Raw genomic sequence first — 26,372 nt, forward strand, 5'->3', positions numbered from 1 at the left:
CCTCTGGAGTTGGTGGCCAGAACCCCCATCCCGCGTAGTGGGTGGGGGATGGGACGGCGAAGGGATGGCTGGGCGTACGCCCAACCATCCTAATTTTTTATTTATTTATTTATTTATTTATTTAATTTATATTTATATTTATTTATTTATTTTATTTAATTTATATTTATATTTATTTATTTATTATTTTAATTTATGTGTCTACAGATTGCAAATGTGTGAAATCCTTATGGTGCACTTGGGACTGCCACTGGTAACTAGAATTCGATGCAAATGTTGAAACTAATCATTGAAAAATTTGAGACTCGGTTGATGGGATGGAAAGCCAAGGTCCTATACATTAGTTGGCAGGTTACACTTTTATAGTTAATCCTTGCTAGCCTACTTATATTTTTCATGTCCATCTTTCAAATGCTCAAAGGAATGATAAGAGAGTTAAAAGAAAATTGAGAGGAAATTTTTATGGAGCAAGAATGAAGAGAGACATAAAATTCATTACATAGAGTGGGCCAAAGTGTGCATATATAAGGAAAATGGAGGATTAAGTATCATTAATTTAAAGTTAAAAAATAGAGCTCTATTAAACAAGTGTCTTCAGAGGTAAAGGAGTTAGAGGGACAATTTGTGGAGAAAGGCCATAGTTGAAAAAGTAAGAGAGAACCCCACCAATCTTCTACCGGAGGCAAATACAAATAGAAGGTATTCTATAGTGTAGAAAAATATCCTAAAACCCCTATCCCCTACTAACTTTTTTTCATGCAGGTGAGTCTCAACATTTGATGGTTATGGGTGACGACAACAAAATTCTTTTTTGGTTTTATGGGTGGGTGGAAGGGGATACCCTCAAGTAGATTTTCCCCAAAATATTTGCCCTCGCAAGCAACAAAAAAGGGTACATTGAGGAGTATGGTAGATGGGAAGGTGAGGATTGGGTTTGGGTTTGAAGTTGAGGAGACAGCCATTCAAATGGAAGGAAGGCCAATGGAATGAACTGAAAGCCATAATCGAAGAGTACCATTTGAGTAGAAAATTAGAGATACAATCACTTGGAAAGGCTAGAAATTAGGGAAGTATATTGTAAAATTTTTTTTATAAGCAAGGGCTTATTAATGATGGCAATAATGAAAGTGTTTGGAAAAATATTTGGACTAACCTTGTACCTTATTAAATTGAGGTCTTTTTCTAGCAAATATTACATGAAGAGGTGGCTGCAAAACATGAATAAGCTCAAAGAGGATTAATCAACAACAAATTAACAGTCTGAGCTCAATGTCACAGGGAGTAAAAGACAACAACGCACTTATTTCTTCATTGGGTTGAAGTGTGGAAGGTCTGAATGAAGTGGAGTGGAGAATGGGGAGCATGTATGGTGATTTCAAATAATTTGGTAAATCTTCTATACTTATGGAATGCATCAACTTTAAAATAAAAGAAAGACAAATTTGGAGAATGGCCTTTTATGCCATTTCATGGTTAGTGTGGCTTCATAGGAACGAAGTGGTTTTTAGAGGTTTAGTGTGTGATGCAAACTAAGTTTTTAAGCTCAGCAAGTTAAGGGTTGCCACATGGGCCAAAGCAAAATAGTCTCACGAGTACAATGTGGTACTTGACACATTGGAGTCCTTCATTGTGTGCAAAACTGACAAAAATTCAAAAGAACAAAAAGGTTGAAGGATGGATCAAACTAGCATCGAGGGAGATGAAATTCAATGTTGACGGAACAACCAAAGGATGCCCTAAGGAGGCCAGAATTAGGGATAATGAGGGTTGAGAATGGCCATACCAAAATCATGTTTCTAGAAGCAACTGGGATAAAACACTCAAGTATGGTGGATAGGGATGGATGGTTGTATAATTTTGGGGGTATAATTTTTAAAATATTTTATATATTATATATATTTTTTCTTAATGGCCCTTTCAAAATAATTTCTTTAATAATACAAACAAAGAATAAAAATCTGACCCCATAAGCCTCACTCAACTTTACCTTCTTTAACTTTTAAGTTTCCCTACACCTCTTTCTCTCTTGTTCTTTATCTCTTCTCTTCTCTTTTGTCCTTTCATTTTTACTTTACTCTATTTTCTGTAACTCACCATCGAAACACACTTTATTCTTCATGGGAGATTTACGAGTTTGTCAGCTTGGACAATAAAGGACAAAGATCACTCACTACCATTATGTGAAATTAAGAGAAGGTAAAGTTTTCTTTTATCTTCTTCTTTCTATTTATATTATTATTTATATTTGTTTATTTTTTTCATTTCTATTCTATTTACTCATATGTTCTAAGTTCTTATAGATTTTTTTTTTTAAAATTTCTACGAAAAATCAATCATATTCTTCTTTTTTCTTTTTTGTAATGTGGGTTCTATCTTCTACTCCCAGAGGTGAACGATTCCCTTTGTTTTTAATACACAGTGAAACTTCAAAAAAAAAAAAAACTAATTGCAATGTTGTTTGTGGTATAGGTCACTTGACACATCAAAGATAAGGAGTAAGATGCTTTATGCAAGCTCTAAGGACAAATTCAATAGACAGTTGGATGGCATTCAAGTTGAGTTGCAACTTGCAAGCAACAAATCCAAGTGAGATGAGCTTGGACATTGTCAAATTAATAAGGACAAGCTCTCTAATCCCATATATGATATGACTACTTCCATTCAAAGCATTTTACTTTACAATCTATTGTCTTACTGTGAAAGCTATTCCCCTGTTTTTAACTTTCTTTGTATCTCAAGGAGTCCCCAGCCTTACTGATAATATATAATGGTAGGAGAACTTTCCCCCCGCCTCCCCTGTTTTATTTGTTTTTGCCATGATTACATATATCTCCTAAATTATTATTACGCAAGATTTTTTATTTTATTCTAAAAGTTAATATTGCTCAGATTATCTTTTTATTTTTGTTAAAATAAGGAAATATAATTATTTTTGAAAATAATCTGTGACTGTTTAGGAATCCGTCTAGTATTTAATTAATTTGGACAAAATTTCCATGTGATATTTTCAATCATAGGCTATGGCAATAAATTTTTTATTTGGTAACAATGACCGTGAATGAAACAAAAAGAGAGATCTCTATTGCTTCTTATCATTTAGTTCCTTCCAATATTCCAATATTCAGCTTGCCATGCCTCCACTTGCCTAATTGTTTTCTCTTTTTTGTCGAGAAAAGCTTGAAGAGCTTGAGGTTCATATGGGGGAGGCAATGCGCATGGAAGTTTATCGCTAGGGGACTTCACCATGGACTGCTCCATGTACTCCCTCCACACACCTTCCCTCGAGCATGCTGTGGTTTTCGAGCAGACCCTTTTGGCTTTTAAAGGTATTGTTGGTTTAAATTTCAAGAGCTTGGCATATTCGTTCAACAAATGAAACATGTAATCATATATATTTCTCATTGTCAGAAACTCTTCAATTAATTTGCTTCCTGCCTTCCCAATAGCCTGTGCCTGTAAAAGTGAAGCGTATCTTCTTGTGAGATAAAAGAGCTGTGAATGATATAAAAAAGCAGACAACTTTCAAGCAAAAAAATATTTGGAATGCAAATCCATTCCAATCCATGTTCCATTTGTTGAGAATATATGTATATATATATACCTTGTCAGTGTGATTATTGCCCCATTCCACTGCAAACTTAAGATCTTTGCATTTGCTTGTGCTGCGGATGGGCCAGTAATGCTGCATTGGCACCAAGTTTCTCGAGAAGAAATCATAGTATCCAGGCTTTATCATCAAGGTCATACTATCACATGCTAGTATGTATTTCTCACTTACAGACCATGTTACTCCTTCTACATAAATTTTATATCTATGTGCAGATTGTACCATAACAACATTAAAAGCTTATTAGTATCAAAGAAAAAAAGTGATGAGTATTTTAGAACTGAAAATTTATAATACAGGAGACAAAGAAACAACCTTTAATAAGAATGAGAAACAAAAGGTTTTAGATATACCTATGGGTGCATTGATCTTCCAATTTGGAATGTTTGAACCCTTCTTCATTTTCTTTAGTCCAATTCTGAAAAAAAAATTTAAAGAAGAAAATTGTTAATTAATTATGTCTAGATTTTGTAATTTTCTCATGACTTCAATCAATTTATAAAAGCCCATCAAAGACTTAAAGTGCCAAAAAGATACACAATTTTAAGTAATTACTTGGATATAAAGATGAGTATTCCAGTCATATTTATCCGAGCGATTGCATTTCAAAAGGTCTTTCCTTTGTTTAGAAACATTTGGGTTACCCTTCCAATAGGCATAAGGGACCCTATCTTCCCACTTGGTCCTCTTGCTGCCATTCTTTATTGCACTCAGCATCTGCTCCCATGGCATTATACTAACCTCAGCCCTGTCAGAGCAAAACAAAGTAAAAAAGAGTAGTTGGTTAATTGAAATAAAAATTTGGTAGTTTTTCTTTTCCTTTTTTTTTTTCATGACCAATTTGTTGTGGTAATATGTACCAGAATTTACCATCCCCAGAAGGTCCAGTCAGGGAACACAACGTCGAGTGCTTTCTCCTCTCCACAATAATGAAACAGAGGCGGTGGTGATTTAGCATTAGGTCCTTGATAGTCCCTTTTCTTGATCTTCGTCGAGTCTCCAGTATAGAACAAAAGGTCTAAATCTGGTAGCTTTCCAGGGTAAAACCTTAGAAGCTGCAAAATGCCCCATATCGTAAATAAATCTCTGGTTTGGAAAGGGTGGCCAGACTTCTCCATATAAAGCTCACCCTTGACAATCACAAGTCTAAGCTCTGCACTCAGTTTCCCTCTTTCAATCATGTCTTTTGTAATTCCTGAATTCTTCCAGGGTTGTAAATCATGGTGGATCCACCGAAAGTAGTCCGGACAAGTTTCTGTTGACAATTTACCAGGCTCAAATACCAAAGGATAATTGTTTGGGCATTTTTGTTGCAAACCTGAATCAGAGCAGTTTAGAGGGTATTCAGTTCTTGAATGGTGTTTTTTAATACTACTTCGTGAGGAAAAAATCATCTGGGGAAATGGGTTGCCCTGTATAATAGGCTGAGAAAAAGGTAGACAAAACAAAAGTTAAGTTGTTGCTTTAATCTTCTAGTAACAGAACTTGATATATAGAAATCTAATGCCTTTGTTGTATATACTTCAGTACTAATTTCATTCTTCTAGGGTTTATCGTCTAAACAATATGTAAATAGTGCCGGCATGGATTATCAATTGAGGTAGTATCTGCATGCATTATATGAAGAATGTCTAGGGGCATCCATGTTTTCCACTTCTTGTTTGCCAAACATAATAGCAGCTGCCCTTTCAAATTTGATGAAAAAAAATCTGAGCACCTAAGGTGCCATTTCGATGAAGATGATTCATTTCAAAGTGAAAATTAGGGGATGTAAATAGTGTTTTTATTCTTAATGTACAATTTATTTATCACGTTTTGAACTTATAATTTTTTAAAATACTTTATTTTATCATATCTAAATTCCAATATTACCAATATATATTAGTTGCATCTAATCATTTATTTTAATAATAAATACAAGTATTTTCTATTTTTAGAGTCAAATTTGAATTTTACTTTATAAATTTTAAAAGTAGTTTATTTTATAATACCTAAATACAAGCATCAGTTTCATCTGATCATTTAATTCAATTATAAGTATGTGTATTATTCACTCTTAGATATAGTTTTTGGAAGCTCAGCTTTCCCAAATTTTACTTATTAAAAAGAATACTAGCATTAGTTGACCGGAAAGAGAAGGAAAATAATGGTAGAGAGTAAGCAGAATTCAGGAGAAACTTACCACATGTATCCAAGGAACCAAGGCAGCAGTGAGGAGGAGGAAGAAGAAGATTATGCAAGCAGTTGTGGAAACCAGTCTCTTGATCCGTCCAAAACCAATCTTGGAAAAGCAACCACAGACTTGATCACCATGACGCCAAAAGCCTTGAAAAACTTTAACATCGTTCCCCATAGAAAATATGCAGCTGACAAGCTCAAAAGGCACAACCTTCAAAGATTTGAGAATACTCCCTGGTAGTGCTATGATTCAAAGCTTTGATTCAAAAGTCAATGTTTGGGTGGCCTAATATATATAGAAAAAACATGGGGCAAAATAAAGAATGTAAGATACAGATTTAAAGTTAATATGGACGTAAAACCTTGAAATATTTTATGTGAGGGCTTTCCTAGAACCAATTGTCTTCTATGTTTAATCTTAACGAATAATCTATACAAGATAAGATGCAAGAAATGCATGCGTTTGCAGTTGCAGACTCAAATACCATAAATTTGCTGTCAAAAAGATAACATATTAACTAAATTGAATTTGGAATTGCGTGTACTGTTTCAATTTTAAAGATATTTTAATTGTTTGACTTGGATACTTTGCCTAAATTATTTATTTGAATTTATTGCTTGCTACTATTCTATTGATCTATTGGTGAACTGAAGTACTAAGACTAATCAAATCAAAGGATCTAGTTAAAGAAATGAACAAGGAAGAAGAGTGGCAATTTTTTATTGGGGTCCATAGCAAAAACCAATAATAACTTTAACTAAAACAGATCATGGAATTAAATGTTTCTACAAAATTCATATATTTTAACAGCTAAATTAAGTTGTTCAAATAAATTGAAAGAAATTTATCATTCATGCGACTAACACAATTACTTCAAACTATATCTTTTTGAAGTATAATATCAAATACTTAATCTTTCAAGAGATTGTAAAAGCAGTTTATCATGATATATATATGATAATAAACGCATTACATGACTCATTTAAATATAAAAAAAATAAACGTGTGATCTTGTTATGTAATAATAATAACATCAAAATATATATAAAAAAAAAAAAAACTTAATCATGGAAACACACGAAGGAGCATACCTTTATTTTAGGCAGAAGTTGCGGTGCTGCTTTCCTGCAGATGGAACGAAGCTGATCACCTGATGGAAATGCCGCAACCAATGTGGGAAGAAGGAAAGTGTTTTGATTTGTGGGAAGGAAAGTTATTGAAGCTAATTTGTGTTCAGTAAGACAACACGTGCGTTACGTAGCAGGAAAAATGTGAGCTTCTTATTTTTTAGGTAATTTAAAACAAATTAATAATGTGATTAACTAGGTAATTGATATCGACTCAAACCAATCAGTTTTGTTGAGTAAAAGAACGAATTTGATGGCTTACTGTGTATAGTCAAGACAAAGATTGATTCGACAGAGATTTTATAACACAGGAAAAGTCATTGGATTTTATCCTTTTCTCGGATTACTAGAATAAACCTGTCTGGCCAGGCTACTACCAATACCATTAGTCAATTTTAGTTTGGCCAGGCACCATATGAATTTTCTTGTTTCTTATAATTGGAAATTTGGAATATAGTTTAGGGTCACTAAATTATTTCAAGAGTTCAGAACAAGAAAAGAAAAAACTTAATGCCTTAATCTAATTCGTTATTGCTCATTGACCATTAATTTATTGAAGTTTTGCTTTGGGGGCTTCTATTCTCTGCAAAGAGTGAAAAACAAAAATAATTTCATTGATAGAATACGATAAAAATTACAGCTAAATATTTGACGGTGTATGTCATGTTAAACGTTTTTTAAAAAATAAATAATATGAACGTTGCACATCTTATTAAATTTTTTTAAAAAATAATAATAACATCATAATATGTAAGTGAGGTTCATATAAAATGTAAGTAAATTTTGGAAATTTACTTTTTTTAGTACACGAAAAAAAAATTATTATTTATAGATAGTGTTATTACAAATGTTTGAGTTCTTTATTAATGAAAACGCGTAAAAAGAAAAAACTCTGAGACACTGAATTTTGTTTGGATCATTTAGTAAAGTTGACATAAATTTGTCTACAGAGGATGTTTGCTTGTTTTAAGTAAGAAAAGGTACAAGTTTTGGCTTTATTGCTTTTTATCTATACTACGCCAATAATCGTTTTCCCACATCTCCACTTGCCTCGTTGAATTAGATTTTCTTTCAAGGAATTCTCGCAGCTCTTGGGGTTCATAAGGTGGAGGCATTGCGCATGGAATTGTATCACTAGGAGACATCACCATGGATTCTACCATGAAGTCCTTCCACGTGCCACTTGCAGGACATGCCATTGTTTCCGAACAGAGCTCGACAGCGCCCGGAGGAATTTCGGGTTTAAATTTCAAGAGCTTGGCGTATTCACTTAATAAATGAAACATGTAATCATATACATTATTCATCTTTAGATCCTCTTGTATGAAGTTGCCGGCAGCCTCTCCAATGGCCTGTGCCTGGTGGATTAACAGATCAGAAAGTCACATTTCCAGGGGCTTTGATTAAGAAGAGAGAGGAAGAAAAATGCCATGAAGTTGCAAAGTCGAGTATAGTAAAAACCTTGTCAGGGTGAACGTTACCCCATTCCACCGCAAACTTGAGAGATGTGCACTTGCTGTTTTCTCTAATGGGCCAGTAGTGCTGCAATGGCATCATGCCCCTGATGAAGAAATCATAGAAACGAGACCTTATGTACAAGGTCATCGAATCACATGCCAGAATATATTTTTCACTCACGGACCAGGCCCATCCTTCTGTATATATCTTATATCTGTAGTAATGTATACAATAACCAATCTTTTAGTGAGAAGGATTAAATGTAATTAAGGGCAGCATCAAATCATGAAATGGGATAGCTAAAAAGAAGATGGCTATGCTATGAAACTACTGCAACTACTTGATGACTACCTGTGGGTGCACTGGTCCTCTAGATTTGATTGTTTGTACCCATGTTTAGATTCCTTGGTCCAATCCTAAAATAAACATAATTAAAAACTTTAACAGTTCATCTTGTATTGCTATATGCACGATTGGAGATGCAGAAATCCTAAAAAATCTATGTCTCCAATCAATTAAGGCCACAAAAATGATTGAACTCATGTAAATGAAGAAATGGCAAAGTTTACCTGAATGTAAAGGAGGGTATTCCAGTTATCTGTGTCGGTAACATTGCACTTCATGAGGTCCTTCCTGGTAGGAGCCACGGTGGGGTTTCCTCTCCAATAAGCATAAGGCACCCTGTCCTTCCATTCCGTCCTCCGGTTACCTTTCTTTATCTCCTGCAAAACATTTCTCCAAGGCCTTATATTGGTCTCAGCCCTGAGATAACAAAAGCAAAGCCCATTATCAGTAATACATAGACTGGCATGATTCTATCAAAAACATTGGGCATATATCATTGTTGGCCCACTTTCAGCACTTCATTACCAGCCCCAAAAGGACCAATCCGGGAACACAATGTCCAGGCTCAATTCATCCGCACAATACCGAAACAATGGCGGTGGGCGAGCATTTGGACCCTGAAAATCCTTCGACCGAACAACAGGGCGATCATCACAATCAAACATCAGCTCCAGGTCTGGCAATCTTCCAGGGTACTTCCTTAGAAGCTGTAATATTCCCCACAAGGTGAACATATCTCTGGTCTGTATTGACTTCCTATATTTCTCTACGTACGCTCTCCCCTTCACAATCACCAGCCTGAAATGTGCTGTCCTGCGTGCCCGCTCGATCATGTCTCTGCTGATTCCTGTCTCCTTCCATGGCCGTACATCTTCGTGGATCCATCGGAAGAATGATGGGCATGTAATTTTTGATGAAGGGCCAGGATTGGTTGGATTGTGTGTGGTAGGATAGTCCCTTGGACACGTTTGTGTCCGGTTTCCTGTCGAGCATTTGAGTGGGAACTCCGGCTTGTTTCTTGCGTTTGTGGAATTGGAACCGAGAATTAAATTTTGACAAGAAGAAACACCTGAAAAGATGGACTAAACAGAAAAGAGAAAAAAAACTAGACTTAGTAAACCGAATCATTTGCTTTTCTCTAGGCAAGAGGCAGTATACGCCGTGGTGCTTTGCATGGGCTAGTGGGGTTTTAGAACACCACGATTTACATAAGCATATATATCTAAATATTGGTGGACGGATCCTTACAAGGATTCTGCGTAACTTACAGCATCAATCCAACCAACGCAAACTAGCACACCAATAACGAAGAGGAACACGGCGATCACGGTAGAAGCTGCAGCTTTCTTCTTCACGGGCCGCCAAGGCGTTCCTGTAAAAGGTTTGTGTAGCTCTGACCTAACACAGAAGCTGCTCTGATGATTCTCATTACTCCTTTTCATTCTTCCAGACATCGAAGCCTTCTCATCACTCAGTTCTTCTTTAACGTAGTACTTCTTCTTTATACCTAACATAGCTAAGTTCAGAGACACTTGAGCATGACCCAAGCTAGAACCAGGACATCCTTTGTTAGCTCTACGATTGAACCTTCAGTATGTCCGCTTTCCTTCTCTCCAGGGCCCTCATCTCAGCTACATGTATGGGTAGTCCAATGTGCTAAAAAAGAAAAAAAAAAGGACTCTTTTTATACTTAACACTGCTATCTATATGGTCAAAATGAAGCTTTTATGACTAAAAATTTTATTAATATGGCCTCGGGGCAAACTATTTCCCACGCATCCCCGGTTTCTTTTAGGCCAAATTCAATTTCCATGACATCTAGATTCAATACTCCATGGCCCTGGCAAAATTTGATTATATTCTTTATACCCACATTTGGTTTATAGTACTAGCATACAAATATGCTGACCTTTTTAATCATCCTCCCTAGGAAAGTCTTGAACGCTCTTATTACGAAGGCAAACGTTCCTTTTACGAAGTAAAAGAGAAAGGCATTAAAAGAAAAGCAGACAGGGACAGGAAAAATGAGGGGAGAGGAGACTTTCCATGGAAGGAAAACAAGTAGAAGAGTCGGTGCGTATAAACATGTGCGAACCCCGGTGTCTAACTTTTTCTGAATATCCATTGCAAGTTAAAAAATTAAGCTGATGGGATAGGTAGGGAGAAAAAGGGCTAACGTATTTGGTTAGTAATATTTTTCTTGTCTCTAAAGACTGATTTACGTTTTCGCACCCTTAATCCGTAATTTGCTCCCTAGAAGCATACGCAAATCTTCATACGGAAGACAGGAGGAGCTCTCTCGATTATCGATTCTCTGTAGCTCTTTTTATATGATATTATATATGTATATTGATTTCCAATTGAAGATAAGATAAATGGATTATAATAATAGAGAGTTTCCTTAAGCAAAGGATCTCTCCAGTCAGATTCACAGTTCAAATCACATGAGAGCTTAAGCTAATTCGTCGGCTAGTAATTCAATGGTATCTTTCTAGCACCAAACCCACTACTCAGCCTCCAAGAGTCTTCTTTCAAAGCACAGTGCTCTTTGGGATTGCAATGTTCATATCTTTGGGTGAAATGTTTTACCACTTGATTTCTATCGAGTGTCACTACTTAAAGTCAAAATTCGACTAACATTGAGTTCTGTTACTTATTAATCATGTAAAAATTCACTAATCGGTTTCTAAAGTTTCATTTCGTTGCCAATAATTTTGGTCAATGGCCCATAACACCATCGATGCAATCACAAGCAAACAAAGGATGGTGACAAGCTCAAAAAGAACGAAAAAACCTTGTAAATCCATTCTCTATGCCACTAATTTCTCTTTTGTTTTTTCTTCGTGCCTGTTACCTAACAAAGTTGACTTCGTTTTCAGGTACCCAGATCTACCTCCCACTAGATATTCATAGGAGTTCCATATTTACAACATTAATTTGGTCTTGGTCGAAATGAAACAACGGTTAACGTAAGACTGAAGAGGAAGCTCTTGGCTGTTTGGAAGGTCACAACTCACATAGACTTTGAGGTTCACCAGGTAAGGCCATGTCATCATTCATAGGGTTGAAAATGTAAGCAACCCACTAAACTAAACTACCACAAGGGCGTGGATGAGAGTCGAATTCAGTATCGGATTTGCTATCAAAGAAAAGAAAGTCCAAAAAAACAGGCAGGGAGCCGTGGATTCTTACCATGACTAGCCAAATCTAGTCCAAATTCATAAATTTGACAAGTAAAATTTTTCATGTGGAGTACCAGACACGTTAATTGTATAGCAAATTCCTTGAATTCTAAATTTGAATATAAACGTATCCCAAGGGATAACCCATCGAATGTCCATGATCATCTCGTGAAATAGCCCATTAGTTTTGCACAAATAAAGTTTTGCTCGGCCCCCCAAGAAACACGACAACACGAAATTTTCTTTCTACCAATTTTGTGATGGCTCCTGCTCGTCTTTAGCGCATAACAGGCGCCACTGATAACATGACTGATAGTAGGTGAAGAATCAATGGGTGTGTTTTATCCTTCTCTTTTCCTCCTCGTCCCGGTGAACAAATAACATTTCTAGCTGCTTGACTACCCCTGAAAAGCAGGAGTTTAGCCGTTGTCTTCACTCACATCAATACAAAAGTCTGCACTCCATGACTTTGGATCATTCACGTCTAGACAAATTTTCACAAGAACCACAACAAAACTTTGCCACTTCAAGTAGCAAGTCTCCATACATACAGGAGTTGCCAGGTTGTTAGAATCCTTTGGCAGCGTCGATGGATGGAGCTCAGCTCCTTTCCATTTCATGGGCTAGCACACAACTACATCCGTGAATTTTATACCAAGCAATTGCTATTTCCAATACATGAAGAAGCCTTTCCCCAAAAGACTGAGCGCAAAGCAACTAGAGACTGTTTACTTCATCTAGAACTGAACGAGAAAAATAACAATTCAGTAAGGGATATTGCTAAAAATTTGCCCTCAATGGCAAGAATTGCTATAAGCAGTGAGCAACATCAAAAAGGGTTCCCAAGTTTCAGTCTATATGACAATGTGGCCAATAATCTGGATCAAATTAAGGTCAACCCCAGCTCTATGGACTCAGCATCAGCCATGTTATAGCATTAGCATGAACCAACCAACCAATGGATCACCCTTGAAGGCCACATGAGTTGCAGGAAGGATGATTGCCCTATTGACAAAGGCAATTAGGGTCAATAACAGAAGCAACTTGTCCTACTTCAAACAAAAGGACAACTCATCCACATTTCTGAAAGACAAATATATACAGTTGTACATCGTATACCTCATTACTGATTATTGAAAAATTCTCCAAGTTTAAAGGTTTCAATAGCCAAGTGTGAAAGGGAGGTCTCCCCTTAAAAAGTTTTGAAGCTGAGTTATATTCGCCAGCCCTGTCCTGCAGATAATTTACCATATCAATTTGCAAAGATGGTAACCATTAATCCTGGCCACCAATACACTCATTTATAATTGCAACATTAGGATAGAGTAAGAAGTATGATTTCTATAGAACAGTCTTAAGTCAATAGTAAGATTGTTTAACAATAATTTCCAATCAAACTTTTATCACCCTTCATCTATACTTGAACCTGCATCAATAATGCTAATGAGTAGCTTGATATTACAACTCATAATCAAAGCCATTATAAGAGTTCACTAGAAAACAGCAAAAGCAAATCCTATGCAAAATGCTATCGTTGCACATCTTCCACATTCCTTATTAATAAATGAAACATTGCAAACTAGGTATTCATGCAACCAAGTTAGACCCTTAGTTATAAGTTGGTTCAAAAAGCATGCTTCTCACATATAACACTAGTTTCATATTTGCAAACCACATCAAATCAGTTCAAGTATGAAATCCAATGAAATTAGTCAACAAGTAGTATCCAGAATTATTACCTTGAGTTCTCGATAAGAAACCTCATTGGATGAGCATTTGATTTGGCATCCCTGCCTCAGTGATAAAAAAATTTCCAACAATCGCTTTCTGAGGGGACATTTTTTCTATAAGAACAGTATAATGACAATAAGTTTGGTTCCAAGAGCATAGTTGTAGCTTACTTGCACAAAGATGATTCAGTAGATGGATAAACTGCCCCTTTAGCAGACGTGCCTTGCTTTCTTCCAGTAGTTCCAAGAGTGACTTCATGCAAACCAGACTTATTCCAACATATAGAGTACCTGAAAATTAATATATAAATCATACAAAGAGAAAGGGTAAAACAATATTTACATCTATAACTGGGTACATTCAATGGGAGTTACCCGCAAGTTAAGGTGGCTTGAGCAGTCTCAGAATGTTGAAACTCCTTTGCTGGTACTGGGGCTGCATAAAATATTGGCTGCTCACAGCATTGAAAAAGTTGTTGTCAAAATCCTCCTGTTGTTATATAGGATTTAAGATACTATAAACTTCACAAACCTTGTTAATTTCAAAAGGCTTTATAAGCTCATTTGAAAATGGTATGATTCGATCATATAAGGATCTTTTCAATTGTTCCTCCAAGCAAAAATCCTCAGAAGTACAAGGGGATTTTCCAACAGTAATGGAACAGAGGTACATAGGTTGAAGAAAGTAGGAAAGCAGAGCCCCTAAGATAAGACGTAAAGAAACTTTGTCATCACACAAATGTAACACCAGTGCAAAGTAGTTCACTATGATATCAGGAACACCAAAAAGCCAGTCAAATCATTAAAGGAAATACGCTGCACATTTATGCATGTTTCTGAATTGATGATAGTTGAAAGAAGATTGTGGCATGTAAATGATACTAATAGGCTATGCATATAATAGTCAAAGATAGTGCGCTTTTGCAGTGGATGAACTACAGCAACTTGATCAATTGGTGTTCAGTATCTAGGTCAGGGATGCAGTGTCCTGCAATTACTTGATAGCAAATGATGAACCTTGAACTCCAACAACGTTCCAACGAGCTATTTTGTCAGAGCAGCTAACTGACAATGTCATATCACCACGACCAGGCTTCCTCTGAACCAAGCCAACAAGTTGTGAGCCATCTCCTGAAATACATTTTCTAATAAGTCCAATCTCTACGAAACATGATAACTGCCTTTTCAACAGGTACATTGATTATCAATGGAAGAGAAACTGACGTTACACCTAATCAAAGGCACAAGAGTCATACATATTATCATTAAGAACTATCCCTTCAAAAATCACTCCAAATATTTACAAGGCAATTTCTCAACAATATATACCATTTGCACATTATTTCTCAAATAAAAGAGCTAACATTTTCCACTATTTCTGCTTGAAGCATTGGAAAGCTCAAATATGGACTGACCATGTTCATCAATTGAAGTTGGTGCCAAATTAAGCGAAGCATCTCCACCTATCAGACACGATCAAGAGATAATAAGTCAAAATGGAAGTCCTTAAGATGAAAGCTTATAACTTTTCTATGAAATCGAAATCCAAGATGACCAACATTAGAAAATCAATAAAAGACATCACCAAGAATTACATGGCAACTGAGATATGTACAGATGTAATTTCCACCCTGCTTGGAGTTTATATTTTATTTCACCAGAACCATCTAAATCCAATTCGAGAACTGAGTTTTCCAGGCCACCAGCTTGCAAGTGTCTGGTTTCATTTTGTCCTTGCTTATTTAAATCGTCATTAATACGTTGAATCTCTGCATAGAAGAACCTGGTTGGATTACGAAGGAAAACAAAACAGACAAGTTTTAGACTAACTACAACTAAATCCAACAGCAAAAATTTTCCTTCTATTATAGAAATGTTCCAAAATCCTAATGTGGTTTTCTTTGGAAAATATGGCAGTTAATTGCAAACTGATTACTGATAAGACAAGTACCACTTAAATTTACAGAATTCACTATTTCCTACTTAGGGTAAAAAAAAAAATTTAACAAGAAAACTGAAGCATCAAAAATAGGAGGAGAAAATGAAAAAGGAACCTTAACAAAGCTCTGCGAGCAATAATTTCAGCATGGGAGTCATTGACAATGTCACCACGATGGCTCAAACGAGAACGCCCTATACATTTCGTTCCTGTCCCTAATGCAACCACTACCAAATCTGAACTCCAAAAAAAAAAATCAGAATTTTAAGTTAATTACATGACTGTGTTTCAGCATCATCAGCAACGTTACTGTAATTTTGAAAGTTCGATTACCAGAATTTATCAATATATTGGGTTTTGAGAGGGTAACAGAATTGAAGAAGAGATTGACCTTGAGAGGGAGAGGAGAGGAGAAAAGCGGCCAATACGGTGACTTCGCGTCCCTGAGGCTTTCCCTTCTTTGGCAGCGACTGATAGAGCGCAAACACTTTCTCTGCAACTCTCTCCCCCCATTCGTTCTCTTTCTCTGGAAAATATGAAGAACAAGAAGGAGAGGAAGAAGAAAAGTCAACTTCCGACTGAGCATCCATAGCAACTTAACTGAAGGAACTAGGAAGCCGGAATATAGGTGGGAAAATCTGACCCGAATCCAGTAACCCGACTCAACCTGTCCAAAATCAAAATTAATCATACGTAAATTAACTTCACCCAAATTGAATCTGAAATCAATCGAATAAAGTTGATTTAAATCCGAAATAATTTGAAAATTAAGTAATTAATATTCGACGTAATATAAATTTTGAATCCAAACTAATTTGATATAAGTGATCACTCGAATTTGAATTAATTTAATCTATTTAAATAGTGCACAATCTAAAGTAAAAATAATTAAAATATGTGTTGCCTGATAAAAAAGATTAAAAGTGTATATAAAAGATTAAAATATGTATTAAAAGATTAAAACCTGACTTTCCATACCTAGCGGGAATTTTCTTATTGGATTTGGGCTGAAGGTTTGGAAAATTGGGCTTCCCTTACTGTCCCGTTGATTGGGCTCATCTAGCCAGACCCATCTCAAAAGTAGAATTCTTTTATTAATTTTGGCAACACGTGTACCCCCAAAAAGCATGCTTTTACAGCGAATCAATTTGTGGAAGGTAAGATTCTAGAGCTGGATAGCTTGGAACCAAATCTCTCCCCCTCCGGAAAGCCTAAATCAAGTACTAATATTATTATATTGAACCAATAATACAAGTAATTGATACTCCATTGGCAAAAAAGCAAAGCAAGTAGGGATTTATTTAATACAGCATTAAACGCGATTCGTCCCCGTTTTTGCCAAGATGGCCAAAGCCCGAGTCACCACCAGCGCAGGGCAGCAAATCAGTCACATGAAGACATTAATGTAACGGTCCAATTTGTAATGGACCCACGCCTCACATGCCTCGTTGGTCACCAGCCTAGACTTACTTGTCAATCACATATCGCTTCGCTTTGCTTTGCTTTGCTTTGGGGATTTCCACCTTCTTCCCAGCCGCGCGTGGCCCTACTACTCCCCCCCACCCCCACGTACTGCCAACATTGCATTTTGTTTTTACCAGTATCTGTTTGTGAAGACAAAACAATAAATAAAAAAGACATACTCTTAAGATTTTTTTTCTTAAACTTTGTTTGCTAACAACAGTATTCCTTTTTGTTTGTTTCCTTCCCTAACATTTAATCATATATTTTTAAAAATAATGTATTAAATATCAATAATTTATTTGTGTAATAATAATTCAATACATAATACTTAAAAAATTATTCACATAATTAGTGCGTTAGGATCTTGAAACAAGAAACTTAGTATTATTTTTCTTGTTTATTAATTGCATTATTGTTTTAATTATTAAATGATATTTTGGACAGGAGAGACCCATGGAAAGTGACAGCAGACATGGCAAGGGAGAGTGGGGATTGATTCGTCGTTGATCGTCAAAGAATTCAATTTGTCAAAGCAATCAAAAAATAAATGGGGGCCATGGCCTATGAGTACACGATGTTCTGGTTTATATCCACTCTACGTCGTCGTATTTCACTTGCCGACGGACGTGGCACAGTGTAACCGCTTTACCTGTCGGCATAAAAGGTACTACACCCTATTTCCAATCTACAGCTAATCGTCTCCGTAGAAGACATAACAACCGTCGGATCGAAAGAAAACGAAACTGGAACTCAAACTCAACGGCAATCAACCACCGTTAAAGTACACACTTAGCGTAGGATATAAAAGTCCAGAGTAGATATAAGGGTGGTTACATCGTTAGAGCAGACGTCGCTAAATATAGATATTCGAGTGTTATCCGTTACCAGCATCTCTTTTTTGCTTTTCACCCAGCTGTACTTGTAAGCAAGTAAATTATGGCGGAGGAAGTGAAGAAGGTTGAAGCTGAAACGCCCGCGGCTCCACCGCCGGTCGCCGAGGCTCCTCCTCCGAAGGCCGTCTCCGAGGAAAAAACTGCAGTTCGTCCTCCGCCGACTGAGGAGAAACCGGACGACTCCAAGGCTCTTGCCGTAGTTGAGAGTAAGCTTCGCCACTGCCATCCTATTTGTCTTGTTCTATCTAGCTTCAACATCCAAATCGTTTGAATACTGGAATTTATAAGATTTGCTTAATCTGCGTTTGGATATATATATATATATATATATATATATATATATATATATACTACACACACATATANCATACTTATAATAGGTGGCAAAATCTTCACTGTTTCAGTCATGGAGAAGAAATCAGCTGAAAATTAACAGTAGTCAGTAGACACTGAATTTATTTGCCATTGTTCTTGGTGATCGATTTTGCTTAATGTGAATTGTTCATTGGTGATGGATTCATCTCCTTTTGTTTTCTTCGGTGAATTCTTTCTTTAATGTTGTATGGTTGGTAAACTTCTCTTTCAAATTTATAGATTAATTTTACCACCTATACATAAGCTAAAAAATTCCATTTTTGTTCATATAATCGAAATTTGGATTTCGAATTTTCATCCTTTTTATTCGTTAAACTTCACATTCAAGTCGGTTTCCAATTAGCTCGTTCTAGTTTTAACTGATCTTTGGAAAACAGAGTGCAAAACTATGTAATACAAGATTTTCTTCTCAAGAAATTTTAACTTTAGTTGCTTTTCTATTGGTCTGTGGTTTTTAGAAATATAATCCGATTTAATCCAAAAGGTGGGAAACAATCAACGATTAGTCAATTTCTTTTCCTGATTTTGATGTGTGTGAGTTTTTCTTTGCCTTCCTTTTTTCTAACCCTTTATCCCGTTAGACTGACTAAACAGTCATTTGATCGCTTTGTTGTACAGTTTCAAGTCTGATTGATAAAGTTTTTACTTTCTAATTAATTCTCCTTCAAAAATGACAACTGGTTTCCTAAGAAAAGTATAATTTTTCTAAACGTAGCATCTTGCTTTTGAGACTAGGCATTTTCATGGGATGCTTAATTAGCCAGACCATTCATTACTTTTCTCAAACCATCATTAATTCATAATCCATCACAGTTATGCATGGGATGCTTTTGTTTGTCACTATACTCGTTTTATCTATAGTTATTAATCATAATTGAAAAGACATCTTCACTCTCATCATACGTTATATTACATAGAACACCCAATTCTACTAGAACATGGTTAGGGTGGCAGGGTTTAGGGTTTCTGGAAACAGGTGTTCCACAATTATTATCATGGCATCTAATAATGCTTATGGGGGGCCCTTGTTTCATTATTTTGAAAGTTGGAAGATTAAAGTTGGATAATTATGCTTTGCTTAAAGTTGCTTTGAAAACACGACTTGTGCTGTTACACCTTGTCTTATATACTTGCTTTTAAGATGGAAAAAGTAGCTTCAATTCTAGTATTATATTCTTTCTGTATTGATAGAAATTCCTGGATTCCTCAATTTGGTGACTGTTTTAGAGCATGTTTTACTATGATCAAGAACATCAAGTACTATATTTTTCTCACTCTAACTGTTGTTAAAGTCCTTGGAGAGTGAGCTCTGATTTAACTCGATGATGTACCCAGTTAAAAGTTATTTTCAAGATTGCAGTCAAAATTCAATCTCATCATGGCATAAATGTTTTCTTTTCTTTTTTTCTTTTTAACTTTACCCTTTAAATTTGTTGCTGTAGTAAATTAGACACGCTTCTGTACTGAAGACCATTCTTGGTCAGCATCCATCAATGGAAACACTGTTTCCTGCTTTAATTAATCATTAGGATTTTGTTTATTGGGCTTCTTTTTTCTTACTTAAGTGCTTCATAAGCAAATATGCCACGCTTTTTTCAATGTATTATGTGTTATAATGTTGATCAAAAAGCTTGCTGTCCCAAGGACGAGATAAAACCTATCTGTAACTTGGTTTGTGCCAACATTTAAAAGCAATGTAGGCAACTTTGATGTAACCCTCCCTTGGGACAATGCTTTACCTTATAATTCATAACATCAAACCTATACATCACTAGTACAACAAGAAAATTCATTCTAATGAAATTGGGTAAATTTCTTTTCCTTGTTTTCACTCATAAAAAAAGATATATGCTAAGTAAATAGAATTTCTTTCCCAAAAGCCTGGGAACAACTTTAACTTTTTCTTAAGCTAATTGTCATCATTGGTCATCGCTCATCACTCTTCTGGGGATTCTAACATTGTCTGTATTTTGACAGAGGCACCAGAGCCTGCGCCGAAGAAAATTTCAGGAGGATCACATGATAGGGGTAAGTGTTTCACAGTACTTCTTTGATCCTTCTATTATCATATGCAAGTTGTTAATTTAATGGCTTTATTTAGTTTCATGTATTATGGAACGAAGGTGTTTGAGATCATCATTTCTGCAGAATGTAGTGATTTAATTTCCTCATATTCTGTTTTCCAGATATTGCTCTTGCAGAGGTTGAAAAGGAAAAAAGGTTATCATTCATCAGGGCATGGGAAGATAGTGAAAAGACCAAAGCAGAGAATAAGTAAGGCTTTCTCCAAAAATCCTCTTTCATTTCCACTATATCCTTATCTTGCATAAATTGAAATATCAATTGGTGTATGAGTTTCCAAATTGTAACGATTCAAGTTATCTTTATAGTTTTGCTAATCTTCTATGAGGAGTTTAATTGCTAAATATTCTTTCAAATTTACTGAAACTGGTGAGCAGGGCCCAGAAAAAGCTTTCTTCTATTGTAGCATGGGAGAACAGCAAGAAAGCAGCTCTGGAAGCAAAACTGAGAAAAATTGAGGTAGCTGGCCTCTACTGCATATCTTTCATTTACACTTTTAATGTTCGGACGAATGGTTTAAATGCCTCTTGGCTTCTCCAAAAAATCAGTAAAATTGAAATGCCACTTCACATTATGTTGCTATATAACAATTGGGAAATTAGAGTTTAAAGTTTTAGGCCCAGCAGCTTTGGATATACTTGGGAAATCATTTACCATCTGAGTTTACTTCTAACATGTGCAACTATTTATAGGAACAATTGGAAAAGAAGAAAGCAGAATATGCAGAGAACATGAAAAACAAGGTAGCTTTACTTCACAAGGAAGCAGAAGAAAAGAGGGCAATGGTTGAAGCCAAACGTGGAGAAGAAGTCCTCAAGGCAGAGGAGATGGGTGCAAAATACCGTGCAACTGGACAAACTCCGAAAAAGCTCCTTGGTTGTTTCTGAAGTTACAAGCTTCCGGTCTGGTAGTGGAGCAGATGTGATTCATTGTTTTCGTTGCATGCTTTTGTTGCTTGTAACTCCCAGTTTTCATATGTATATTTCTTGTCTGTTTCAATGTTGTTTTGTGTCTAAACAGAGTGGGAACATCACACAGATATGATATATCTACTATTGAATGTGTTCATATAGAAATATAAAATTTTGTTTCTTTGGAAACAAGTTTGAGGTTTTTTTCATATCTGGGTTATGGAATTGGTCAAAGCATTTACCTTTCTTTGAGGATTGAAGAATGTTCTTTTTGGAGGGAATTTTATAAAAAGTTTCATCCCTTCATGGTTAACCATTTTTCTTTTCTTTTCGTTCATCTCTTCTTGTCAAGCATTTTAGAGAAAGTGAGTAAAATGTTTCAATTTTACATTGGACAAGCAAAGAAATCTTGGAAAGCTTATAAGCATATACGTTACACATGTGATCAAATTAACCTTTCCAAAAAAAAGTAATGATACTGTGATAAAATGGTATTAGAGTAAACTTAAATTAAACCCGACTCAAGTTAAATACTTCCAAAAAATAGGCAAGGTGATTGATGTCGATTACAATCAAGACGTCGTCATGATCTTGAGAAACACAAGTGTGATGCTGCACGTCTCATTATATTAACCTTTTTGTCTCTGTTACAAATGTAAAGTCTTTCGGGAGTTCAAAGAAAAAAATGGAGAAGAAACAAAGGGCAATTGGTTTGGTGTTTGAACTTGTATGTATGTGTTGGTGGAAATCAATATTGTCAACCCAATTTACAGGGTAAGAAGATAGGGTCAGAATTGTGAAACAAATATTGGGAAAATAGAATTTGCAAATCCCCGATTAAAAGTTCCAAACGGCATAAGGAGTTCTTATCTACCACATATAATAAACAAACTGGGTTTCCATGGTGGCATCACCTCTGCCAACCAGCTAATTGCCTAGCATACAAAAAAGTTAGGCCAATGGGCAATAACCTTAGCACACAACTGGCTTTTTGGCACTTAAAAATCCCAGATCAAAATTCAAGCAATAAGGGCATTATAATTATACAAATCATGCCTTCAGATAACCTTCAGAGGGGGAGATAAAAGATGTGTCGGTCAGCATGGCGTGAGATGTGGCATAAGTATCAACATTTTCCAAGAAGCTCATGTCATTGTTAATGGGAAAGTCCAACAGCAATTGTAGTGCAGTGTCTGATGAATCTTCCGACTCGTTTGAACATGATGAATCGGATGCATCCACTGGGTCCTCAGTGCAAGACTTGAAGCTCTTGCATGCTGTATCCTCAATTTGATTGCTTGCTGGGGTAGAGGACCCTGCTATATTGGGGCAAATATCAATGGTAACAGCTGAAACTGATCCACATTTTGTCGATGAAGATGCCTGAGATATGGGGCTTTGACAAGCAGTTTTGTCTTCTCTATTCAACTTCCTGAAGGATTCTCCAACTTCAGAATTCCATAAGCGTAGAAAATAATCGGAGTCAGGTTTCCCCAATGGTGGTGAACTGAAGAGCAATGACTCCCTTGAAAGGCGAGCCTCGGCTTCAAGTCTAGCACTCTCCCATTGAGCCATGTGGCGAGTGGCAGGAGACGTAGGTGCAGCTGTGGTTGGGCCGCAAGGGGTAAATGGCTCGTGAGTCTGCGGATCAAGACCCATGCAAACTAGGCGTTTCTTCAGGTGAGTGTTCCATAGGTTCTTGATCTCATTATCGGTTCTTCCTGGCAGTTGAGAAGCAATGGCAGCCCACCTGTGAAAATCACGAAGATGAAAAAGAAGGAAACTTTTCATCCTTGCGTTTGATACTAACAATTCTGTGAAAATCACGAAGATGAAAAAGAAGGAAACTTTTCATCCTTGCGTTTGATACTAACAATTCTGTTAATTTCCTCGAAAATCATTCTGACATGAAAAGCTAATTCCAACTTTAAACAAAGCTAAGAAGAATAGCAAAATACCTGTTTCCAAGAATGCCATGAAGCTGAATGACAAGCTTCTCTTCCTCCAGGGTGAAGGGACCGCGTTTTATGTCTGGCCTAAGATAATTTGTCCACCGAAGCCTGCAACTCTTACCGCACCGAAGAAGACCTATCAATGAAGAAACCCAATTGGATAAAAAGCTGAATTTCATATAGTAGTATACATATATTTTAAGATTCATTCGAGTGCCTAAGGAAAAACCTGTAATGATTTGTGCGTCATAAACACCATGAATTAACATAAAGCAAGAAAGAAGTGGCAGAACATATGGAGAAATTACTGGTTCTAGTTGTGAGCTTCATCGAAAGGGTGAAAAGGCTTCTTTTGATAATCAATTTTTCTCACTGCATCAACTTTTCATCCTTTCACTTTTTCTACCAAACCACTGCCTTAAACTCTAATAAATTTGTTTGTGTGTCCCGCCAGAGGAAAAAGGACATATTTAAGAAACAGGAAGAAGGTAACGAGTACATACGCATGAACGTAGTTCTTGGTTAGATTTCATCAAGGCAAGCAGTGTTGGTCAAAAACAAATAGATCAGACCAGAAACAAAATTTCGGATGGTGAAGGATGACAGCAACAGATCTAAAGTAAATCATTAATGTAAGTAGGATATTAACTTGAAAGCCAAGTCTTAAGATAATCCCACCATAATATATTGGCATGGGAAATCCAAATGTCGGATCAGTCCCTTCAGTCCAAAAACAATTAATGGGTGTCTTCACAGCACTTTGGAAGCGTTTGCTTTAGAGGACACAAAGAAACTTCCAAAATGCTTAAAGAAAGTGTATACTTGAATAAAACTATAAAAAGTACATGGGAGCAACAGGAAAAAAAAATCAGAAAAGGGTTTTCTTGGACTGAAGTCTGGCGACCAAACCTGCAAGCTTAGGAAGAGAACGCCAGCTCCCATGGCCATGTTTCTTGATGTAATTTACAAGGATCTCATCTTCTTCAGGAGCCCATGGCCCCTTCTTCAAACCCTTCCTGTCACAACATGGTGTCCTCCCCATCTTTTCTCTTTTATCAGTGTTTTTCCAAACGACAAACACACTAAATGAAAAAGATCAACAAAAAACCCTTCAAAATTTTGAGAAGAAGGAACTTCGCTGAGTTCCCGCTGAACCTCTACTAAGAAAGAAAGAGAGACAGGAAAAGAAAGAGAGTGTGTTTTTGAGTGACAAGTGCTGTGGAGCAAATCATACAGTTTCACATAAAAACTTTAAAAGGGGTACAACAAGAGAGAGAGATGCTTTAAATGCAAGTTCGATCTTATCTAGGCAAATCGAAAGTGATTATCTAATAAATAAATATAATAAAGTGGGTGCAAGAAAGAACGATCAGCGAGTTTCAAGCTGGCTTCTACTGCTTTTCAATTAATATGGGGTATATAAACCAGTGTATGTATTTATGTTTGACAATCACAACATTGAAGAAACTTGAAAGTTGAAAATCATCATTGAGAGAGAAAAAAAAAACAAAAACAACAACTTGTATAAAAAGTGGAGAGAGTTAATGAAGGGTTCCTTTTTCTTGAGGGTTTGAGCTGCACAGAATTGGAAAGAAATTATAAGAACAAAAAAACCCAAAGAGAGAGAGAGAGGAAGAGAGAGAGTGCAATGAAGATGAAAGGGAAAGCATTAATAATAAATTCTCACAGAGAAAGGACATAGAAAAATTTATGGGGAAAGAGGGGAGTAATGGCAATGAAAAGGACATGCATGGGATGTACACACCATGAAATAACTCTCACCCACACTTTATTTTTGTTTGTTTTGTCAAAAAATGAAAGAAAAGATAAAATCCAAGAAACTAACACTGTTTGTTGGGACAGAGAGGCTAATAGGGTTTGCCGGAGTTTTCAGCAAGTGATAATTAAGGAGCTTTTCAAAACGAAAGGGAGGGAGGGGAGGGGAGGGGAGGGGAGAGTGGGGGAGTAGAGTGAGGGGCGGGGATAGACCAATAAGTCACGTGGTGACACGTGATGGAACATGGCCTTGCTTTAGTGAATAAGGGTCCATTTTGCTTTAACTCTATTTTCCTTTTTAAAATAAAAAAGATCGTGGGTGTTGTTTGTTTCCTGATATATTTAAAAAAAAAAAACAAAGAGTGAAATAAATGTCAAGGCAGAGGGCAATGGCCGAATGCCAATGGCAAGTCTTTTCAGGTTTTCAGTACAATAAATGCGCTGAATAGCTAGTCAAAAGAAAAAAACAATCGAAAAACAGCAGAGCCAAGGCGAAGAGGGCGTGTGTTGTCGTGTGGTGCGGTGTTGAGGTTCGTCTTCGGATTCAATCAGATTCACTCTCTGATCATGAAGCGTCGGGACCGACAGTTGTTGTTGTTTCATGTGTAATTCCGGATTCATAATTACTTGTGTGCGCATGTACTATTACCCTGCCCTGTATTTATCAGCGTCTCTAGTGTACTACTCCTTGTATACATTTTTTCCATCAGTTTAATTTCTTCTTTTGTTGCATTTTCTATTACTAGTATTATCCAAATGTTCATAATTTAATATTAAAATCTTAATGAATTGCTAGTTCTAAAACTGTTGCAAAATACCGGGGGGGGGTTGCCTTCGAAATAATTACCTCATAACATAAAGCGAGCCTAGCAGCAGCCTTTTGACGTTTGCATCTGTTTGTGCTTAAATGATGAAATCCTTGCGTTGAAAATATTAATTTCTGGCATTTTTCACCTAAAGACCCAAACTGTGGTTCGTACAGGAAAGGAGAAAGGACGGTTTCTTGTGGAAATTGCTTGCATTTATGATGTCGGCAACTATTGAGAATGCACCTCGAAATTGTGTTTTGAATTGGTTTGGGAAAGAGCCAAAAGGATCCGTTTTCTTCTATAGCTGTCCAATAAATGAGACAATCTAACGTTCCAAGCCGGGGATTACTTGTTCCATGAAAATTGACCAAAATGCTCGTTCACCATTCCAATCCATGCTCTACTTGGCAGTCGAAACCAAATAGAGCTGCTTCAATCACAATACGCCAATTACCTTTAGTCCTTTTCCACATTTACCATAAAAATTGAAACATTCATCTCCATTTCCTTGTCAAGATTTTGGATTTTACCATCAGTCAAAGC

The 26,372-nt window shown here is 36.3% G+C and overlaps 5 protein-coding genes across 8 annotated transcripts; 1 reads left to right on the top strand and 4 right to left on the bottom strand.

Moving 5' to 3' along the window:
• On the bottom strand, positions 3,067–7,051 carry LOC18614168 (O-glucosyltransferase rumi homolog). 2 transcript variants are annotated; one of them, XM_018115617.1, is made up of 7 exons: positions 6,878–7,051; positions 5,790–6,071; positions 4,478–5,031; positions 4,163–4,355; positions 3,961–4,025; positions 3,602–3,746; positions 3,067–3,453 (listed from the first exon to the last, which is right to left on the bottom strand). In XM_018115617.1, the coding sequence occupies exons 2-7, from the start codon at positions 5,958–5,960 to the stop codon at positions 3,097–3,099; spliced, it is 1,485 nt and encodes a 494-aa protein (XP_017971106.1). In that variant the 5' UTR covers positions 5,961–6,071; positions 6,878–7,051; the 3' UTR covers positions 3,067–3,096. The 2 variants fall into 2 exon arrangements, with proteins under 2 accessions (XP_017971106.1, XP_007051849.2); XM_007051787.2 differs by having other exon boundaries at positions 3,602–3,812.
• LOC18614169 (O-glucosyltransferase rumi homolog) lies at positions 7,810–10,400 on the bottom strand. Its single transcript, XM_007051788.2, has 6 exons — positions 9,985–10,400; positions 9,242–9,798; positions 8,941–9,133; positions 8,723–8,787; positions 8,375–8,585; positions 7,810–8,271 (listed from the first exon to the last, which is right to left on the bottom strand). Exons 1-6 carry the CDS (start codon positions 10,228–10,230, stop codon positions 7,909–7,911), a joined length of 1,635 nt encoding a protein of 544 aa, XP_007051850.2. The 5' UTR covers positions 10,231–10,400; the 3' UTR covers positions 7,810–7,908.
• Positions 11,988–16,384, bottom strand: LOC18614170 (tRNA-specific adenosine deaminase 1). Its single transcript, XM_007051789.2, is given in 12 exon segments — positions 11,988–12,887; positions 12,889–12,903; positions 13,018–13,131; positions 13,638–13,725; positions 13,800–13,919; positions 14,004–14,080; positions 14,161–14,330; positions 14,646–14,759; positions 15,044–15,091; positions 15,224–15,411; positions 15,683–15,803; positions 15,959–16,384. Coding segments are annotated over 12 exon segments (1,314 nt in total). The 5' UTR covers positions 16,158–16,384; the 3' UTR covers positions 11,988–12,827.
• Positions 17,864–21,538, top strand: LOC18614171 (remorin). The gene is made up of 5 exons (XM_007051793.2): positions 17,864–18,130; positions 20,277–20,327; positions 20,486–20,573; positions 20,759–20,840; positions 21,074–21,538. The coding sequence occupies exons 1-5, from the start codon at positions 17,968–17,970 to the stop codon at positions 21,266–21,268; spliced, it is 579 nt and encodes a 192-aa protein (XP_007051855.2). The 5' UTR covers positions 17,864–17,967; the 3' UTR covers positions 21,269–21,538.
• On the bottom strand, positions 22,101–24,865 carry LOC18614172 (transcription repressor MYB6). Of its 3 annotated transcripts, none has more exons than XM_018124678.1 (3): positions 24,154–24,865; positions 23,251–23,380; positions 22,101–23,042 (listed from the first exon to the last, which is right to left on the bottom strand). In XM_018124678.1, the coding sequence occupies exons 1-3, from the start codon at positions 24,284–24,286 to the stop codon at positions 22,343–22,345; spliced, it is 963 nt and encodes a 320-aa protein (XP_017980167.1). In that variant the 5' UTR covers positions 24,287–24,865; the 3' UTR covers positions 22,101–22,342. The 3 variants fall into 3 exon arrangements, with proteins under 3 accessions (XP_017980167.1, XP_017980174.1, XP_007051857.1); XM_018124685.1 differs by lacking the exon at positions 24,154–24,865 and adding an exon at positions 23,553–24,136; XM_007051795.2 differs by lacking the exon at positions 24,154–24,865 and adding an exon at positions 23,474–23,556.

The sequence above is a fragment of the Theobroma cacao genome, chromosome 1, assembly GCF_000208745.1.
Source record: "Theobroma cacao cultivar B97-61/B2 chromosome 1, Criollo_cocoa_genome_V2, whole genome shotgun sequence".
Lineage (NCBI taxonomy): Eukaryota > Viridiplantae > Streptophyta > Magnoliopsida > Malvales > Malvaceae > Theobroma > Theobroma cacao.

Bases quoted from the DNA above. Each gene is read 5' to 3' on its own strand.
- LOC18614168 (XM_007051787.2), bottom strand. From the start codon at position 5,960: ATGGGGAACGATGTTAAAGTTTTTCAAGGCTTTTGGCGTCATGGTGAT. The intron at 3,813-3,960 runs GTATATCTAAAA...ATCTGCACATAG, and splicing joins GAAGATCAATGCACCCATAG to ATATAAAATTTATGTAGAAG. The intron at 3,454-3,601 runs GTATATATATAT...TCACTTTTACAG, and splicing joins GCAATAATCACACTGACAAG to GCACAGGCTATTGGGAAGGC.
- LOC18614171 (XM_007051793.2), top strand. From the start codon at position 17,968: ATGGCGGAGGAAGTGAAGAAGGTTGAAGCTGAAACGCCCGCGGCTCCA. The intron at 20,328-20,485 runs GTAAGTGTTTCA...TCTGTTTTCCAG, and splicing joins AGGAGGATCACATGATAGGG to ATATTGCTCTTGCAGAGGTT. The intron at 20,841-21,073 runs GTAGCTGGCCTC...AACTATTTATAG, and splicing joins CAAAACTGAGAAAAATTGAG to GAACAATTGGAAAAGAAGAA.
- LOC18614172 (XM_018124678.1), bottom strand. From the start codon at position 24,286: ATGGGGAGGACACCATGTTGTGACAGGAAGGGTTTGAAGAAGGGGCCA. The intron at 23,381-24,153 runs GTTTGGTCGCCA...CTTCATTGATAG, and splicing joins TTCTCTTCCTAAGCTTGCAG to GTCTTCTTCGGTGCGGTAAG. The intron at 23,043-23,250 runs GTATTTTGCTAT...TGATTTTCACAG, and splicing joins CATGGCATTCTTGGAAACAG to GTGGGCTGCCATTGCTTCTC.
- LOC18614169 (XM_007051788.2), bottom strand. From the start codon at position 10,230: ATGTTAGGTATAAAGAAGAAGTACTACGTTAAAGAAGAACTGAGTGAT. The intron at 9,799-9,984 runs GTAAGTTACGCA...TTTTCTGTTTAG, and splicing joins GCGTTGGTTGGATTGATGCT to TCCATCTTTTCAGGTGTTTC. The intron at 8,272-8,374 runs GTTTTTACTATA...TTAATCCACCAG, and splicing joins GTAACGTTCACCCTGACAAG to GCACAGGCCATTGGAGAGGC.